At 38.7% G+C, this 20,549-nt stretch overlaps 1 protein-coding gene across 1 annotated transcript in view; it reads right to left on the bottom strand.

The window, feature by feature from the left end:
• The window catches only part of LOC126365978 (putative leucine-rich repeat-containing protein DDB_G0290503), a 298,195-nt gene that overhangs the window by 67,604 nt on the left and 210,042 nt on the right, over positions 1–20,549 (bottom strand). The window contains exons 9-10 of the mRNA XM_050008785.1: positions 7,338–7,484; positions 1,917–2,027 (exon numbers count right to left, since the gene is read on the bottom strand). Coding sequence (XP_049864742.1) covers positions 1,917–2,027; positions 7,338–7,484 — 258 coding nt within the window. The remainder of the gene's footprint in view (positions 1–1,916; positions 2,028–7,337; positions 7,485–20,549) is intronic.

Below are 20,549 nucleotides of genomic sequence, written 5' to 3' on the forward strand. Positions count from 1 at the left end.
AATTAGATTTCAAATGGTCCTACACGAGGATCATTTACGCACTTCTTTTCATGTTCAGTCTACTAACAAATAACAGTACTTAGATTCTGATAGTTGCCATTCTTTTTATGTCAAACATTATGTTCCATACAGCCTTGGCATTTGAGGAAAATGTTTCTGTTCAGATGCAGACTCTTTAGAGAAATGCCACTTTAATTGGAAAGCAGATTTCCTGGGCCATCGCATCTAATCCTGGTACTACCGATCCCTCTAAAAAGCAGTTTAGAATTCAACTTCATCTCACTCAATATTATCCTGGACTTGAATGCATCAATCAGGTACTTCAGCAAGGGTGTGACATCCCAAAATCATGCCCTGAAATAAGGTCCACACCTAGAAAAACTTTTTGTCCCACTCCCTCACACCCATCCCTAATCTCCACAGTATCATGGTCAGATTTTATGCTCTGTCTGCACTCATTTCCGTGCCCCATGGTTCCTACTACTGTGACCATCCCTGCTGTAGGACTTGCCCTATGGACCCCTGTAACTGACAAAATATATACTATTGAAGGGAGAGCCACCTGTGAAACAACACACATGGTGTACCAGCTTTTATGAAAACACTGTTTGGTCTGACAACCACCAGCTTATAAATTAGGATGAATGGGCATAGGCAAATCAGGAAATATTATTTTAACAGAATGGGAATTTTTATAAATGAAATGTTATATTACAATAATCTCACAATAGATAGTATAATCAACTATGATTTTTCAGGGCATTCAGTTTTTAAAATACTGATAGATGATGAGTAATAAATTGGAAAGGAATAAAGAGAAACATAAATATACAATAATATAATAAAAGATACCGCATACTGAGTAATTCACTGAAGGTAGTATATCGTCTACTTCTATATAAAATCTATGGCTACTACTTTACATTATATAGGGCTAGGTCTGTTACTTATGTACACACTTAGTTGGAGCATCAGGTCCATTAATTCAGTGTTTTGTTGATTTGTCTTCTCATTATACCACAGTATGAATCTTCCACCAGTGTCCCTTTACTAACTGTGTGGCTGGAGGTAATTCCACAAATTTACCATATTTGTAATTTTTTTCGAATGCATACTACATAGAAGTCCTGCTTTTTCATGTGTCCTGTCAATGCTGTTTCATGTCACATTTATTTGCACCACCTTTATTGATTTACCCTCAGTCATTGCTACTTAAGGCATACATAAAATTTATGGAAAATCATAATTATTACTATTAAAATGCTTTTATGACAATCTGTACAGTAGAATTAAAAAGGATACTCTTCCTGGCTTTCAGAACTAACAGTGCCTTCCCTGGGGAGGAGAGAAGGTATGTTGGGAGGATTAAAAAGGAAGGGCAGGCTGGTCAGTCTTCCTCCATCCCCACTACAGGTGTCTCTCTCTCATATTACGGTCTGGTTGACATGCTCTTTGTTTTTTAATATTCCCCAGTCTGTCTCTCTGCTTCCCCACAATAGCTACAGTTAGTTCCAAGAGCTAGGAAGCATATAGTTTTTATTTTTATATTTTTCTGTTAGCAGTGCTACACATTTTCTTTTCTGAAGGTAAGCACTGGCAATCAATTCTGTGTCATAATTTATTAGTTTTCTTGGCGGAATTTTCCTTTAATGTATTTGCTTTATAACATAAAAAGACAACTATGTATATTGACTTGATCCACAAATGTACATCTCAAGGTGCTAAATGAACTACTGGACAAGGTATCTAAGCAGCAATGGACCTGTGTTAATATTAAAAATGTGAGAGACAGAATTTGATTTTAGGAAGTCCCAAACAACATGAATTCTGGTTTAAAAGTTTTCAGAATCATTATATCAACAACACAAGAGGAATGTAAATAGTAGAGAATCCAGATAGGAAAAATAAATGTTTACCTTTACTCTTTGTACTTCAGATTCAGCACTGTTTATCATAAGCTTATTTTGTGCATCTGTAGTTTCAAGTTTGCGTTTCAGTTCTTCAAGTTCTTGTTCAGCCTGATGATACTGAGAATGAAGGAAGTTTTATTACAGATTTGAATATTCAAGTAATCTATTTAAAAAAATTTCATTTCATAACTGAGAATTCTAAATTTTGACAGTGTTATTTTTAATATAATTAGGGATACTGACTGTGGATCTCATTTATCTTTACAAACATGCAAAGCATTTTAGACTGCATTCATTTATTCTTTCACCATGTTCCATACATCCGCTCAAGAAGGAGAATATTCAGGGATACGGAAGGAGCCAGGGTAACATCAACAAAAGATAAGAAAGTAAACCGGTATTAACAACAGAATAGCACTACACTGCTGAATGCTATTCATGCTTATGCTAGCTAAATTTAATTGTGTAAATAAAAAAGATAGCTGCTACTCTCAATAAAGCTGCTGCCTTCTCAATAACAACTGCTGTTTATATGCTATTGATAGCTTAATACTTAATTCATTAGCACAGTGTGGCTCCTGGTACTTCACAAAATGACATTTCAGCCTATGTATACTCCAATAATGTTTTATTTATAAGAGTAACCCCCCCCCCCCCCTTCTCCTTCGTCCTCCCTGAATCCTCCTACCCCTACTGCCATCACCCATGCTGGCCGCACCGTACGGCCACCTCTCAGACTTCAAGATTACGTCATGCCTTAAATGTTTATCTTCCCTTTATCACTTACTCCTCATCACTCCTCCTATGCGCTCCGTGCTCCTCGGGGGAGGGGTGCTCTGTGGCAGAACTGTCAGAAAATATTAATATTGTTGCTTTTTTGTACTTCGTATTATACTTTGGTATTTTTTTTAATTATTATTTATTTATTCATCCATGGAACAATAAATATTGTATGGATGTTGTCAGTTTACAACACATGAGCACATATTTACATTTACAATGAAACAGGTTTCTCATATTTTGTGTAGTTTTTATAACTAGTCATACACACATTTATAATTACATGATATTTTGGTGATAATGTCATATGTTGCTAATAATCTACATCTATCTTTGACTAGTTGGTGTGAGACATTCGTCATGACTGTTACCGTGATTCTCGAAAACTATTTCTTTGTGTTTTGATTTATCTTGTGCCAATAAAAATATTACATAGTGAAAGTAAATGGTGTTTTCTGTGTTATAAGTATAACACTCACCATACCTGTGTCAGGTTATAATCTAATCCAATTTATCAACTGGTCTACAAGTGGAGAAACAAGCTTAAAGAAAATGCTCATCTATTTGGAAGCTGTTGTCTCAACATCAAGCATAACATCACCTGCAGAAGAAAAAGAAGAAGAGGAAGAGGCAACAGATTTTTTTTTTTAAATTGGGTCTCCATCAGTAGTCGCATGCACCATGATCACCACACCACAACTCGTTGAATTTGTGCCTTCAGTCTGGCAAGTACTGCTCAGTGATATGTGCAGATATTGCAACATTACTGATTATATTTAGAAGTCCATAGGGATTTAACACCAGCACTGATGATGGGCACACAGTGATTGAAATTGATTTGCGACAGAATTAAAGATTTCTAAATCAGTGACCAATGCTGACCCAATTTGTGTTGTTAATAGAAAAAAAACCACAATAGCCACAGGGAGTACATGGAACAATAGGTAAATGGACAGTAGTGCACACCTTCCATCTGAAGGACTTTTTAATCAGAAGCACGATGAAGAAGCAACCTCAAAGATAAATGACACCACAATAAATAAGCGAAAACTGTACACCTTTTGTCCAAACATAAGAGGACTTCTAAGCAAAGCATATCAGTCAGAAAGAAACTGCGCAAACAATGCTTAAATACAATTTTCAGAACACTATATTACAAATGGAACTGACTTGTTACATTTATAATGACAATATTGCTAGCCAGTACTCTAGAGACAGCAGGGCAAGAGTTGGTGGGGCTATCTTCATTAAAAATAATATTATTTAGAGCTACATATGTAAAGAAATAATGTTTACAACAATAGTGCGGTAGATGTATCAACAGAATGTTCAGCAGTAATAGTAGTGACAATTTACAGGGAAGCTGGAGCTAACTTCAGGGTCTTTCTGGTTCACACAAAAGAAGTGATCGCTTTATTTTCTAAATATAATGAAATTATTATACTTGAGGATTTTAATGTAAACTTTCCAAATAAAGGCAGCAACAATTTAAAGCTTTAACATCTGATGAATTTATACAATCTTACATTAGCAGCTAACTTTTTCAATAGGATCACATCTGAGAGACATTGATAGCCAATTTACTTATATATGTAAATATGTGCCATGCCTTCACCATCATGTGAGTCTTGAACAGGCTATCTGGCCATAATGGATAGCTTTCACTATGTGTGCCAGAACACATCTCAAGAAAGCAATAACCACATGGAAGTCAATGAGGTTAATGATTATAGTCACACCACTGGGAAAACATTCCCAACATTTTAAGCACATTGAGCAGATTGTATTGTGGGGACACAGTAGTACCAATCTGAGCTCTGTAATTTGTAAACGTTGCAACCCGCTGCAACTCAAGGCCATGCATGGTTGACTAACAACGTGGAATAACTAACATTCATTTCAGTAGAACTTGCAATCAAGCTGCTGGCTGTCATGGGGGATCTTCCAGCAGGAACTATAAACAGTCCATGGAAATCCTTAAACATAAACTGTAACAAAAGGTTGGAGCCCTGTATACAGTGTGTATGAGGTTAACATTAAATTTTATGTATTCATAAATGAATTCTCATCTTCCTTTGAAGAGGTTTCTTCAAAAACATTAGTTAGACACAACATTTCCACATCCCTGAACAAACCCTGAATCACCAATGAAATTAAACAGTTAGACACAATATTTCCACATCCTTGAACAAACCCTGAATCACAAATGGAATTAAACAATCATGCAAAACAAAGACAGACCTTTATTACATTTAGAATGTAATTACACAGAAAAATTGGTCACTATAAAATTTACTGTAAGATCCTAAAGAAGTTGATACAAAATTAAAAGCATTATATTATAACAAAGAAATTATAACTCCAATAACAAAATGATGGCTATTTAGCAAACTGTTAGCAGGTAGGTAGGTAGGTAGGTAAGAACAAAAGAACTTTGGTAGATTTCGAAATCAAACATGAAGGAAATCCAATAGGCAATTCTGTAAACACAGTAAATATTTTCAACAAACATTTCTTGCCAGTCCAGAACAAACAGCCTGCAAGGGCTCTGTTAATGAAACCTTGAGTCTTATGCAGAATCCTATCCCTAGAAACATTGCAGGCTTTCTCAGCATATTTCAATAATGAAATCTTCTCCAGTGACCAGCCAAGTGGTGGTGCCTTCTTTTCAGATTTTTGTGAGTTTTGTGTATCATATTCACATGAAGTTTGAGGATACTGTGTTCCACCTATCTACAAGGTCATTTAACCACTGTCCACTTCTGCAGGGTAGGCTAATCACATGCCCCCAGGAGGGGTGCTGAATCAGTGGTGGGGGAGCATGACTTAACCAGTGATAGGGTATCGCACAGTACTGGCACAGGTGTGAAGTTCCACTTGCTGTCCAATCCGTCTTCTACCATCACCACCTTCTGAACGAAGCATTCCTGATGTATTTTCTCAATTGAGGAATCCCACACTGTGCTAAGCTGAAATCCACTATCACAGTTTACTAGATTGTTGTGCAAGTGTATTTCCACTACCTCTTTGACACTCAAGTTCTAGAAAGCACTGGTGCTGCCTAGATTATTCATTTTTTTCAAATTCAAAGATGTGTCTGTCACTGATGCTATGCACCTATGCTGGCCACGGGTGGCCGACACATCTGTAGTAACAAGCAGTCCCTCTCAAGACATGCTAAGACTCTCATCAAGGCCTTCACGGACCATAATTACCCTGCCAACCTTGTACAGAAACATACCTGCCATTCCTTAGCTCTCCAGTCATCCCAACCTCCCAAAGTCCCACCGTCTGGCCACAGAGGAGCAATCTCCACTCAGAACCACCCTGGATTGGAGTATTAAAATTATATATTTTACAGGGTTTTGCCAACCTCTCATCATCCCCTAAAATGAGCAACATCCTACCTACTATCCTTCCCAACCTCCCAACAGCAACATTCTGCCGCCCACCAAATCTACACAATGTCCTCGTACATCGGTATATAATCCTTGCTCCCAACCTCCTGCCTCATGGCTCATATTCCTGTAATAGCCCTAGATGCAAGACCTGTCCCATACATCATCCCCCTAACACCTACTCCAGTACGGTCACAAGCATCACCTATCCCATCAAAGGCAGGGCTACCTATGAAACCAATCATGTGATCCACAAGCAAAGTTGCAACCACTGTGCTATGTTCTACATGGGGAATGGCAATCAACAAGCTGTCTCTCCACATAAATGGCCACCAACAAACTGTGGCCACGAAACAGCTGGACAGCCCAGTTGCTAAGCACACAGCCCATCTCAATGTTGGGCATTTGGATCCTTCCCACCAACACCAGCTTTACTGAATTGAGTAAGTGGGAGCTCTCCCTGCAATATATCCTACATTACTGTAACCCTTCTGGCCTCAACCTTTGTTAGTCATTGTCCTACACCCACTTGTCCCCTTCTCTGTCTTTTTACTGCTCACGTTTTCTGCTGCCCCCCCCCCCCCCCCCCCAGCCACCCATTGTCTAACCTGCTGATTGCACCCCCCCCCCCCCCCCTACTCTCCCTCCACCTCTTCCATGTACACTCCCACTACCAGCATTTTACTGTCCCCCACCCCTACCCTGCTATTCCTCCCTCCCCCCACCCCAGCCACATCCTTACTCCCACTACTAAGACTGCTTTTCTCATCATGTGCTGCTGCTTGCTGTCTGGCCTTGGTAGGCAGAGACTGTGGTCATGTGTGTGTGGCTTTCGTTTGCATAATTGTATGTTGCATAATTGGTTGAAGGCACTTTTGGCTGAAAGCTTGCTTATTTGACAGTCTTTTTGTTGTGCCTATCTGTGACTCAACATCTTTGCTATATGGTGAGTAGCGGTCTACCCTTTTCATAATGCTGAAGGTAACAGTGAGATGAGTACATAAAGAGATCCATTGTTGGCACAGGTATGTTTTCCATCAGTTTAGGTGAGTAAGTGTTTGATGTGTAACGGACAACTATCACTATATTGTAGATACTACTACTTGCAGCCAATTTTTAGGTTATGTACGATTAGTATGTAGCTTTTATTCATGAGTATGTGTCTGAATAAGTGTGGCCACTGCTAGTTCTCATGTTTGACATAATTGTAATTTGTATTCTGTAATGAAAAAATGACTCTATACAGTACCTTATTCTTATAGCTCTCAGCTTGAGATGCTTGTTCTTGCACCATAGTCTTCAGTTCTTCTAAATCATTTTGGGCTTCATTTAAACGTTGTTCATATAAAATTATTTGCTGCTCCTTCTCAGCATATTCTTCTTTTACTAAATTTGCCTGACAAAGCGAAATGTATTTCTTTTACTTCGTAATTATTACATTATACAGCAGCATATACAAGTCTAACCATAAGATATCTGATAGTGGAAATGTAATTAATAGTACTGAATTCCAATTGTAATCACTGTGACCATCACGTATTCATCTATCTTATTCTAAAATAAATAAAATATTCGACATGGAATACAAACAATAGTATGGGAAAAGATAGTCACTTATTTCTAAAAGAACCATTGGGTAGTAGGAATGACACACAAGTTAAATTCTCCCAGTGCACTGGCCTAACTGTGGAATCAATGTGCTCACAGTGGTTGCAGAAAGTGACTGTTTTTTAATTTTTCTATTCAGGTTCAAACTATAAGAGGTAACATAACTGAACTAGATGTTAATTTGAAAAGTTCTTTATAGTTCCGAATTATAGGCAAAGGTCATGAACAGAGAACTGTCTATTAATATACCTTAATTAACAATTAACAAAGACATTTTTGTAAGAAATTACACAAACTGTAGTAGATACATTTGTTATGACATTGGCTGTAAGAACAATGATCTCATTAGCCTAGCAAAAATGTATTTATTTAGGCCCAAAATTTATGGTCAAATGGATCATCAACAATGAAGTCTCTGAAGATAGATACCAGTTACAATATGAGAAGAGACACAAAGGAAGTTGTAAATGTAGACGTAAGAATTTGTGAAGTACATATGTAAGTAGATTTCATGGTATGTGCATTTAATTATCAGCCAAATCCAGCATAGTGAAACTGAATGTGATGCCAAACTATTCAGACTAGTAGTTGTAGCACACTATCAATTATTTGCTTTGTGTATTCCAATCTCTGTTTTCCTCTACAGTTTTTATCCTTTTCAATACCTCTAGTACCATGGAAGTTATTCTGTGATGTCTTAACAGATGTCCTATCATCCTGTCCCTTCTTCTTGTCAGTGATTTCCATATACTCTTTTCCTCACTAATTCTCTGGAGAACTTCCTCATTCCATACCTTATCAGTCCACCTAATTTTCAACAGAGGATGTGAAATTAAACACCTTTCAGCCATCTATTTTGAACCTTATTTTATTAGGCAACCAGTTTCAGCATTTTACATCTCAAATGCTTTGCTTATCTTCTGTTCTGGTCTTCCCATGTCCACGTTTCACTACCATACAAGGCTGTACTCCAAATGTATGTTCTCAGAAATTTCTTCCTCAAATTAAGGACTAGTCCAAATTCTGCACACCTATTAGACTGTTCATTCCATTCAACAGATTCTGTAATTCTTTTTCACTTTCACCGAGTATAGCAATGTCATCTGAACATTTTATCATTGCTATTTTTTCAACTTGAATTTTAATTCCAATTGAACAGTGGAGGTCAAAAACTGCATCCCTGTCTTACACACTTTTCAATCTAAGCACTTTGTTCTTGATCTTCTATTCTTATTGTTCCCGCTTGGCTCTTGTACCTATTGTAGGTTACCTGTTTTTTCCCTATATCTTACCCCTACTTTTCTCAGGATCTTAAACATCTTGCACCATTTTACATTTTCAAATTCTTTTTCCACAGTGATAAATCCTATGAACGTGTCTTGATTTTTGTTCAGTGTTGCTTCATTATCAACTGCAACATCAGAACTGCGTATCTGGTGACTATCCCTTTCCTAAACCTGAACTGATCGTCACATAACACATTCTCAATTTTCTTTCCCATTCCTCTGCATAGTACTCATGTCAGCAACTTGGATGCATGAGTTGTTGAGCTACTTGTGTGATAATTCTGGCACTTGTTGGCTCTTGCATTCTTCAAAATTGTGTAAATGATGTTTCACTGAAAGTCAGATGGTATATTGGTAGACTCATACATTCCATACACTAGTTGCTACTTCCCCCAATGATTGTAGAAATTCTGACAGAATACTATCCCTTATGCCTTATTTGATCTTAAGTCTTTTAAAGTTCTTTCACATTCTGATTCTAATATTGGATTCCCCATTTCTTCTACACTGACTCCTGTTTTTTCATCTGCCATATCATCAACCAATTTTTTGCCTTCGAGAATCCTTAAATGTACTCTTTCCACCTACCTGCTCTCTCCTCTGCATTTAAAAGTGGAATTCCCATTGTAGTCTTAATGCTGCCACCCTTGCTTTTCATTTCACCAAAGGTTGTTTTGAATATGCTGAGTCAGTCCTTCCAACAATAATTTCTTTTTAGATTTCCTTAGATTTTTCTTGCAGCTAGTCTGCCTTAGCTTCCCTGCACTTTCTATTTATTTCATTCCTAAGTGGCTTGTTGTTGTCGTTGTGGTCTTCAGTCCTGAGACTGGTTTAATGCAGCTCTCCATGCTAATCTATCCTGTGGAAGCTCCTTCATCTCCCAGTACCTACTGCAACCTACATCCTTCTGAATCTGCTTAGTGTATTCATCTCTTGGCCTCCCTCTATGATTTTTACCTTCCATGCTGCCCTCCAATGCTAAATTTGTGATCCATTGATACCTCAGGACATGTCCTACCAACCGATCCCTTCTTCTAGTCAAGTTTTGCCACAAACTTCTCTTCTCCCCAATCCTATTCAATACCTCCTCATTAGTTATGTGATCTACCCACCTAATCTACAACATTCTTCTGTAGCACCAGATTTCAAAAGCTTCTATTCTCTTCTTGTCCAAACTATTTATTGTCCATACAAATACTTTCAGGAACGACTTCCTGTCATTTAAATCTATACTCAATGTTAACAAATTTCTCTTCTTCAGAAACGCTTTCCTTGCCATTGCCAGTCTACATTTTATATCCTCTCTACTTCGACCATCATCAGTTATTTTGCTCCCCAAATAGCAAAACTCCTTTACTACTTTAAGTGTCTCATTTGCTAATCTATTTCCCTCAGCATCTCCCGACTTAATTCGACTACATTCCATTATCCTCGTTTTGCTTTTGTTGATGTTCATCTTATACCCTCCTTTCAAGACATTGTCCATTCTGTTCAGCTGCTCTTTGAAGTCCTTTGCTGTCTCTTACAGAATTACAATATTATCGGCGAACCTCAAAGTTTTTATTCCTTCTCCCTGGATTTTAATACCTACTCCAAATTTTTCTTTTGTTTCCTTTACTGCTTGCTCAATACACAGATTGAATAACATCAGGGAGAGGCTACAAACCTGTCTCACTCCCTTCCCAACCACTGCTTCCCTTTCATGCCCCTCGACTCTTATAACTGCCATCTGGTTTCTGTACAAATTGTAAATAGCCTTTTGCTCCCTGTATTTTACCCCTGCCACCTTTAGAATTTGAAAGAGAGTATTCCAGTCAACATTGTCAAAAGCTTTCTCTAAGTCTACAAATGCTAGAAACGTAGGTTTGCCTTTCCTTAATCTTTCTTCTAAGATAAGTCGTAAGGTCAGTATTGCCTCACGTGTTCCAATGTTTCTACAGAATCCAAACTGATCTTCCCCTAGGTCGGCTTCTACCAGTTTTTCCATTCGCCTGTAAATAATTCCCATTAGTATTTTGCAGCTGTGACTTATTAAACTGATAGTTCAGTAATTTTCACATCTGTCAACACCTGCATTCTCTGGGATTGGAATTATTATATTCTTCATGAAGTCTGAGGGTATTTCGCCTGTCTCGTACATCTTGCTCACCAGATGGTAGAGTTTTGTCAGGACTGGCTCTCCCAAGGCCATCGTTAGATCTAATGGAATGTTGTCTACTCCTGGGGCCTTGTTTCGATTTAGGTCTTTCAGTGCTCTATAAAACTCTTCACGCAGTATCGTATCTCCCATTTAATCTTCATTTATATTCTCTTCCATTTCCAAAATATTGTCCTCAAGTACATCGCCCTTGTATAGACCCTCTACATACGCCTTCCACCTTTCTGCTTTCCCCTCTTTGCTTAAAACTGGGTTTCCATCTGAGCTCTTGATATTCATACAAGTGGCTCTCTTTTCTCCAAAGGTCTCTTTAATTTTTCTGTAGGCAGTATCTATGTTACCCCTAGTGAGATAAGCCTCTACATCCTTACATTTGTCCTCTAGCCATGCCTGCTTAGCCATTTTGCACTTCCTGTCGATCTCATTTTTGAGACGTTTGTATTCCTTTTTGCCTGCTTCATTTACTCCTTTTTCTATATTTTCTCCTTTCATCAATTAAATTCAATATTTTTTCTGTTGCCCAAGGATTTCTACTATCCCTCGTCTTTTTACCTATTTGATCCTCTGCTGCCTTCACTACTTCATCCCTCAAAGCTACCTATTCTTCTTCTACTGTATTTCTTTCCCCCATTCCTGTCAATTGTTCCCTTATGCTGTCCCTGAAACTCTGTACAACCTCTGGTTTAGTCAGTTTATCCAGGTCCCACCTCCTTAAATTCCCACCTTTTTGCAATTTCTTCAGTTTTAATCTACAGTTCATAACCAACAGATTGTGGTCAGAGTCCACATCTGCCCCTGCAAACGTCCTACAATTTAAAACCTGCTTCCTAAAACTCTGTCTTACCATTATATAATCTATCTGATACCTCCAGGATTCTTCCATGTATACAACCTTCTTTTATGATTCTTGAACCAAGTGTTAGCTATGATTAAGTTATGCTCTGTGCAGAATTCTAACAGACGGCTTCCTCTTTCATTTCTTAGCTCCAATCCATATTCACCTACTATGTTTCCTTCTCCCCCTTTTCCTACTATCGAATTCCAGTCACCCATGAGTATTAAATTTTCATCTCCCTTCACTACCTGAATAATTTCTTTTATCTCATCATACATTTCTTCAATTTCTTCGTCATCTGCAGAGCTAGTTGGCATATAAACTTGTACTACTGTAGTAGGCATGGGCTTCGTGTCTATCTTGGCCAGTATAATACGTTCACTATGCTGTTTGTAGTAGCTTACCTGCACTCCTATTTTTTTTTATTCATTATTAAACCTACCCCTGCATTACCCCTATTTGATTTTGTAATTATAACCCTGTATTCACCTGACCAGAAGTCTTGTTCATCCTGCCACCGAACTTCACTAATTCCTACTGTACCTAACTTTAACCTATCCATTTCCCTTTTTAAATTTTCTAACCTACCTGCCCGATTAAGGGATCTGACATTCCACGCTCCAATCTGTAGAATGCCAGTTTTCTTTCTCCTGATAACGATGTCCTCTTGTGTTGTCCCTGCCCGGAGATCCTAATGGGGGACTATTTTACCTCCGGAATATTTTACGCAAGAGGACGCCATCATCATTTAACCATACAGTAAAGCTCCATGCCCTCGGGAAGAATTACAGCTGTAGTTTCCCCTTGCTTTCAGCCGTTTGCAGTACCACAACAGCAAGGCCGTTTTGGTTAGTGTTACAAGGCCAGATCAGTCAATCATCCGAACTGTTGCCCCTGCAACTACGGAAAAGGCTGCTGCCCTCTTCAGGAACCACACATTTGTCTGGCCTCTCAACACATACCCCTCCATTGTGGTTGCACCTACGGTATGGCTATCTGTATCATTGAGGCATGCAAGTCCCCCCCCCCCCCCCCCACCACCACCACCAATGGCAAGGTGCATGGTTCATGGGGGGAGGCTAAGTGGCTTTTATTTCTGAATTCCTGAATTTCCTGAAACAATTTTGTACTTATTTCTTTCATTGATCACCTGAAGTATTTCTCCTGTTACCCATGGTTTTTCACAGTTACCTTCTTTGCACGTAAGTTTTTCTTTCCAACTTCCATGATTGCTTTTTTTAGAGATGTCCATTCCTCTTCTACCAAACTACCTACTAATATATTAAAAACAAAGATTCCAAGACTTACCAAGCGGGAAAGCGCCGGTAGATAGGCACAATAAATAAAACACACAAACACACACACAGAATTTCTAGCTTTCGCAACCAACGGTTGCTTCTTCAGGAAAGAGGGAAGGAGAGGGAAAGAAGAAAGGATGTGGGTTTTAAGGGAGAGGGTAAGGAGTCATTCCAATCCTGGGAGCGGAAAGACTTCCCTTAGGGGGAAAAAAGGACAGTTGTACACTCGCACACACACATATCCCGCTCCCGGGATTGGAATGACTCGTTACCCTCTCCCTTAAAACCCACATCCTTTCGTCTTTCCCTCTCCTGCCCTCTTTCCTGAAGAAGCAGCCGTCGGTTGCGAAAGCTAGAAATTCTGTGTGTGTGTGTGTGTGTGTGTGTGTGTGTGTGTGTGTGTTTGTGTGTTTGTGTGTTTTATTTATTGTGCCTATTTACCGGCACTTTACCACTTGGTAAGTCTTGGAATCTTTGTTTTTAATATATTTTTCCCAAGTGGAAGTTTCTTTCTATTTTATTTACATAAACTACCTACTAAGCTATTCCTTATTGCAGTATCTATAGCGTTAGAAGAACTTTAGCCTACTCTTCATCGGCCAACGACCTTGCCGCAGTGGTAACACCGGTTCCTGTCAGATCACCACAGATAAGCGCTGTCGGGCTGGGTTAGCACTTGGATGGGTGACCATCCGGTCTGCCGAGCGCTCTTGGCCTGCGTGGTGCACTCAGCCCTTGTGAGGCAAAGTGAGGAGCTACTTAATTGAGAAGTAGTGATACCAGTCTTTTAAACTGATATACGGCTGGGAGAGCAGTGTGCTGACCACATGCCCCTCCATATCGACATTCAGTGACGCCTGTGGGCTGAGGATGTCACGGTGGCCAGTCGGTACTTTTGGGCCTTCCAAGGCCTGTTCAGATGGAGATTTTTTTTCCCTACTCTTCATCACTACTAAATTGTGATCTGAGTCCATATCTGCTCCTGGGTATTCCTTACAATCCAGTATCTGATTTCAGAATTTCTTCCTGACCATGATGTAATCTAACTGAAATCTTCCCATATCTCCCAGCCTTTTCCAAGTACACCTCTTCCTGTTGTGATTCTTAACAGAGTATTCACAACTACTAGTTGAAATTTATTTGCAGAACTCAATTAGTCTTTCTCCTTTCTTCTTCCTAGTACTGAGCCCATATTCTCCCATAACCTATTCTTCTACTGATTTCCCTACAAACACATTCCAATCCCTATGACTGTTAGATTTTCATCTCACTTTACCTAGTGTGTTACCTATCAGTATCTTCATATACTTTCTCTATCTCTTCATCTTTGGCTAGTAATGTCGGCATTTATACTGAACTACTATTGTGACTGGTGGTTTGCAGTTGATTCTGAGGAGAACAGCACTATCGCTGAACTGTTCACAGTAACTCAGTCTCTGCCTCACCTGATTCTGATGAGAACAGCCCTATCCCGAATTGTTCACCGTAACTCACTCTATGTCCTACATTTCTTTTCATAATGAATCCCACTCCCATTATACAATTTTCTGCTGCTGTTGATATTACCCTATACTCCATCTGATCAGAAATTCTTGTCATCTTTCCATTTCCCTTCACTGACCTTCGCATTTCCCTTTTCAGATTTTTGTAGCTTCTCTATCACATTCAAAGTTCTAACAGTCTACACCCTCATTCATAGAATGTTATCCTTGTTGGTTATTCAACCTATTTCCCATGACCATCTCCACCTTAACAGAGATATTAGTGGGGAATTAGTCCTGAATCTGCTGCCAATGGAGAAATCAATATACCACTTTTTCAATTACAGGCCACATGTCCTGTGGATCTGTGTTATGTGTCTTTAATACAGTGGTTTCCATTGCCTTATGTATCCTCACGACATTGTTCATCACAGATTTTCTGCCTTTAGGGGGAGTATTCCACACCAAGGGCAAGAGAGTTCCTGAACCTCTGTCTGCAGGGTGCATAAACGGACCAAAAAAGAAAAAAGAAAAGTTCCTGGATTTTTCCTGGATTTCCCAGTTAAAAATGTACTTCTTCTCATGTTAAAATACACTTCTTCCAAGGTGAAAATATACTTTTTTGATGATAAGTGACAGTGTACTTTCTCTTGGAGCTGTAAAACTATCAATCCTTTGAATGGTAAAGGTTTTATACACCAGTGTAGAACTTCCTGGCACTTTAGAAACCCAAACTCTGCAAGGGAGGGGGAAATAATAATAATAGAATAAAAAATAAAAAAATAAACACATTTTGGAAAGATCTTTGATGTGCAGCAACATGTACATTGCATATTTCATATTACGCAAATATAAATTCAAATCATACCAAACACAGCACATTAGTTTCCAAAGCAATGAAATAGAGATTGCAATGCACTTTTGTAAGCCAATCACAGCTCATATCACTTGCTCTCGCCAGCCAGTGACAGCAGATATTCAGAGCATAGGATACGTGATGTAGTCAGTCAGTAGCAACATCAATGTTAAGTAGCATGAACACACGAATAGGAAAAGTTAATGGTTAATTTGGTGTAACTACAAGAAAAGTTAAGTTTTCACATAAAATATTGGTCTTAAGATTATTAAGCTACAAGAAATGCTAAGCTTTGACATATAATGCTGGTCTTTTCAGGTTGTGTTACACTTTAAGACACATTACACAAATCACCAGTAAAATTTTAAACAATGACATTAATGTCTGGGTTTCTGGGCATGAAATTATTCTAAGTGGCTGATCCTCAAAGTGTAAGTTTTAAATGAGAGTCAAATGCTCCGTGATTTAAGAAAATCATTGCACATTCTCACATTTAACACAAATCATCTTGCATTAAAGGAAATTTCCTTTCAAAATAATGTTTTTCAAAGAATCATTTACAATATTTTCCCATGGCCTCTTAAGATATAGGTTTGCTTTTGCTGCCAGGGAGTGCCAGGAAACAAGTGTTACTGTGAGTGAACAGCCACAACAACGTAGGAAACCTGTATGTTCATACACATATGGCATTAAGATGTCTTACATTACGCCACAGAAGAAATATGTCATCAGAGGATACTCCAAGAACATAGGGAGTCCGTAAACCATGCTAAAATGCATAATTCAGCTTGAAGGAGATGTCCAGATTGACAATAGTGAAAACCCCATCCTGATATTGATCTTTGCAGTGCACTTTTTGAGGTGCAAATTTTCTTGGAGTACTAATACTGTATTGTCTCACGTTTGGTTCTCTATTGTGGCATAATGCCATATGTGCCAAGAGATAGAAATGTGCACCTGAAATTCAGTGAAAAGTTGAAAATAGCCAATAGTGTGAAACACAATGTTTCGTTTCTTACAAATTGACTGCATCTGCAGAAAAGATTACTATAGGCCACATTTATTTAGCAAACCACAAAAATAGCTTCATTGTTGTGCAAGGCAATTAATGCTTGACTACCAAAAATGTGTTAATAGAATTAAATGAGAAAACTGAAACTTATAACATGTTTTAGCCTTCTCTAATTACGTGAGTGTATTTTAATTCACTTGATAGTTCCCGGCCACAGAAATCCATTTTGTTTTCATGCACTGTAAATGAAGAGGAAACAGCAAAATCGCTAAACTTAAAACTCAGGTCACTATCCCCCTCCCCACTACAACTTAGACTGCTGTGTGCACATGCGAATCTGGCAGATTGGGCATGCCAGAAAATTTTTTCTGGGTAGCATTACTGTTTCTTGCTACTACTGCAGCCACGCTTCAAGACTCAAATAACCAAAAGTGGGACAAGGTAGTGCTCATATGCAACTCAACTATGCATGCACATGAGCCCATTGGCAACTGCTCAAAATTCATGACATCAAGTTCATTGAAAGCAGTGTGCTGTTATGAAGTATTCCGTAGTCTTCGTCCTAAAGCATTTGACATTTTGCTTTTGACAGGTACTTGTTGTAAATAGTGCATTTCCGTAGCAACTTAATGTTTTATTTCGGTTTTATTCTCTTGTTTATGTTTTATTGCTGCAGTATTATTCTGCAGTAGCAGTATACAGTATAATTCTTTGTTAGACTATCGGTTCCCACCAGTCCAAATTACAAAAATCTAGCTGAAGACTAAAAGAATGAAAAATTCCCAGAATTCTAAAGACGTTCCATGTTTTTCATGGTTTTATCCAGATAAAAAAAAATTCTGGGTTTTTCCCGGATTTCCTGGTTGTCCCAGAGTATATACACCCTGGTCTGCTTCTCCACCCTCTTGACAAGGCTGTTGGGCTGTTTGTAGAGTGAAGGAGGGATCTTATGTCAAAAGTCTTTGGCCACCGTTGCTGATGATTTTTATTCAAAATTTAAGCAGTTGGGGGTTTTGAACATGGGAGTGAGGGCATTTTGATCACGAATGAGAGACGCTACCCCTAGACCACTCATCCAGTGGATGTAATTATACAACAGTTATGTGCACATCTATATGTCAAGTTTCTTTTTAATTTTTTTATTTATTTTTTAAATTTTAGTTTTACTCTGTCTATTCCTTTGGATATGCAAACATGTCTGAAAGAACAGACACTGGTAAAAATCTGCAGCTGTATTAATATTGTGAAATTTATTTGCTAATTGTGAATTCTTCGATATCACAGAAGGAACATCTAGTCTAATGTCATTATCTTTTGTTAGTTTCTTTGAGCTAAACTGGGAACAGTTTCCATTTCTGTTCACGACTTTATGTCAACAACATGGACATTTGTGCATTTTTGTCATGTACCTGGAAAGCTGAGTGTTAACAGATCATGTGCAGTAAAACTACTGTGGTAATGTTTTCTTGTCAGATTTTGTATGTGAAAGAGCACTGTGATTACTGTGCCACTGTCATACTGTTTCATGGGTTTATGAAAGTGTATCCTGTGATAAGAATTTGAATCTGAGACTGGTCATCATGTCGATATTAGTGACAATAAATGTAAAATGTGTTCAGATCTATTTAAATCTGTGTGTTGTTCATTATTGGAGGATTTACCATAAAACCAGTTTTCTGCAATACGTTGAGCTGCTGCCAAAGGCACATTGAGACCAAACTAGAAATTTCAGGTATGCAATCTTTTCAAAATGAAAATTAAACTGATAAGTAAATAAAAAAGTTACTAGTAAAATATTGGTAACAAGGGAAGCAATAATAAAAAGAAAAGGTATATCCTGTTTCTGCAATGGAAATCTAATTTATGGAATAATCAAAGAGATGAGGGACAGTTTCATATTCAGTAGAATTGTCAGTATAAGTAATATAATTACAGAAAGGAGTAAATTTTATGACTCACCATACAGTTGCAGCTGAAGCAGTGCAGGTGTGTGTGTGTGTGTGTGTGTGTGTGTGTGTGTGTGTGTGTGTGTGTGTAGTAGCTATAATTAAGTATTCATCCATGGTGACTCATTGTCCTAACTATGCAATGAGTTGTCAGCTTTACTCCCTACAAAGACTTTCCATTGCCATAAGTAATTTAAATGAGACTCAAATGCAGTATAAAAAAATTAATCTTAATTTACAATTATCAATATGAACTGATTACATTGACAAGTGTGGGAATATAGTTTTAATCTATGAGAGGAAAATGTGAAATTTTCTTTTGTCTAGTATCAAACATATGTTGAAAGTGGTTTCCTATGAATAACTTAAGCCTGAATAATGTAAATAGTTCATAAAGATAAATATACATAATTGTTAAAACAGTTCTGAAATACAGTGCAGCATGAATAAGCAGGCTTAATATTACATATATGGGTATTCAAACACTACACTCAGTGGAGAGTAGAATGAATCCACACTTGTGACTGAAGTACACTTTTATTACATGTAACTCAGATCGAATAACAGGAAGCACATACAGGTAAGCAATACAGCCACCAACTAAGTCAGAGTCAAAGAAGCTAGCTCAAAGAATGGTCAGTTATTGACATTGTAGCTGTCAGTAGTCACCACAGAGACACCCATCCCCTTCCCTGCCAGTGCGGAGCATGGAGAGGACGAGAAGTTTAAAAACACTAGGCGACGGCAGTTGGTTGAAAGTCAGTACAGTGACATAACTAGTCATGTCATGGCTGGCACCAACAGGAGGCATGTCTGGCCATTCTCCATTTCTGGTAGAGTAATGGCTTGTTGCTGATGGAGAAGAAGTTACATTCTTGTAGCTGCGTGGAGGGTGAAGTGAGTGACTGACACGAGACAAGAGAATCAGCTGACCAAGTCAGGCAGTGTTACTGGTTGAGAGGAATGGAGACTCTAAGGTAGCCATTGGTTCTGATGGACAAGGAGGTGTTGTAATCATTGGCACCAGTGGGTAGGTGGTAAGAATGGAGTAGGGGGACATCACAGTTGGTTGGGCCAAAAGGGAGCATGGGGTGTATGAAAAACAGAGAGTGTGTGCCTTTACGCAGCTGGAGGGAGAGTTCCTCAATACAGTAAGGTGAAATATTGACACAGAAAGTGATGATGATGGAAAGGGTGGTGGGCAGTGATGTAACTAAAGGCACCAGAGGAGGAAGTACTTCACTCATAGCACTTGTAGTAAAGGATGCATATAAACCTTGACATTTGGGAGGTGAAATTAAGGAGCAATGGGGGCAGGGGAGATCGCGCGCACCACTTGAGTTTGAGGAAGCACTACGCTAATTGCACTTGGGAGGTTGCAGACCTACGCACTTGGAGGAGGAGTTGGCACTTGGGGGAAACTCACCTAGGGCAGGGGTCAAGAGAGGATCATCGTAGAGTGTCCACAACAGTTTAATATTGTTGAGTGAAGTGGTTTGGCATTTGCCATGTGGATGAATGTCCACAGTATTGTCATACCAGCTGAGCACTCTGTGTGGTCCCGAGTATGAGGTCTGCAAGGCCACATGAATGGGCTGATCATGGAGCATAACAAACTCACATTGATCCAGGTCTTTGTGTTAAGAATATGTGAAGCATGGAGTGAGGGTGAAGGGAGGAGGTTGGGTGGGGGGGGGGGGGGTGGACAGATGCACAGCTGAGTGATGTGAAAGCAGACACACTTGGTGAGAACAGGGAACGCCAATGGACCAAGAGGAGTGGCATCCTCAACAAATTTGCCAGGAAGTGTGTGACAAAGTAAGCTGGGTTAATTTTAATTCCTCTCTTGTTTTACCATGTGCCTCCTTAAATTCGTTTTTTTTTCCAATTTTAACTAATTACCGTTAACATACATGAATATAATCTGCATTTTCATAATAGAGAAAGGTTGACCATCAGTTTAAAAGATTATAACAACAGA

The sequence above is a fragment of the Schistocerca gregaria genome, chromosome 4, assembly GCF_023897955.1.
Source record: "Schistocerca gregaria isolate iqSchGreg1 chromosome 4, iqSchGreg1.2, whole genome shotgun sequence".
Lineage (NCBI taxonomy): Eukaryota > Metazoa > Arthropoda > Insecta > Orthoptera > Acrididae > Schistocerca > Schistocerca gregaria.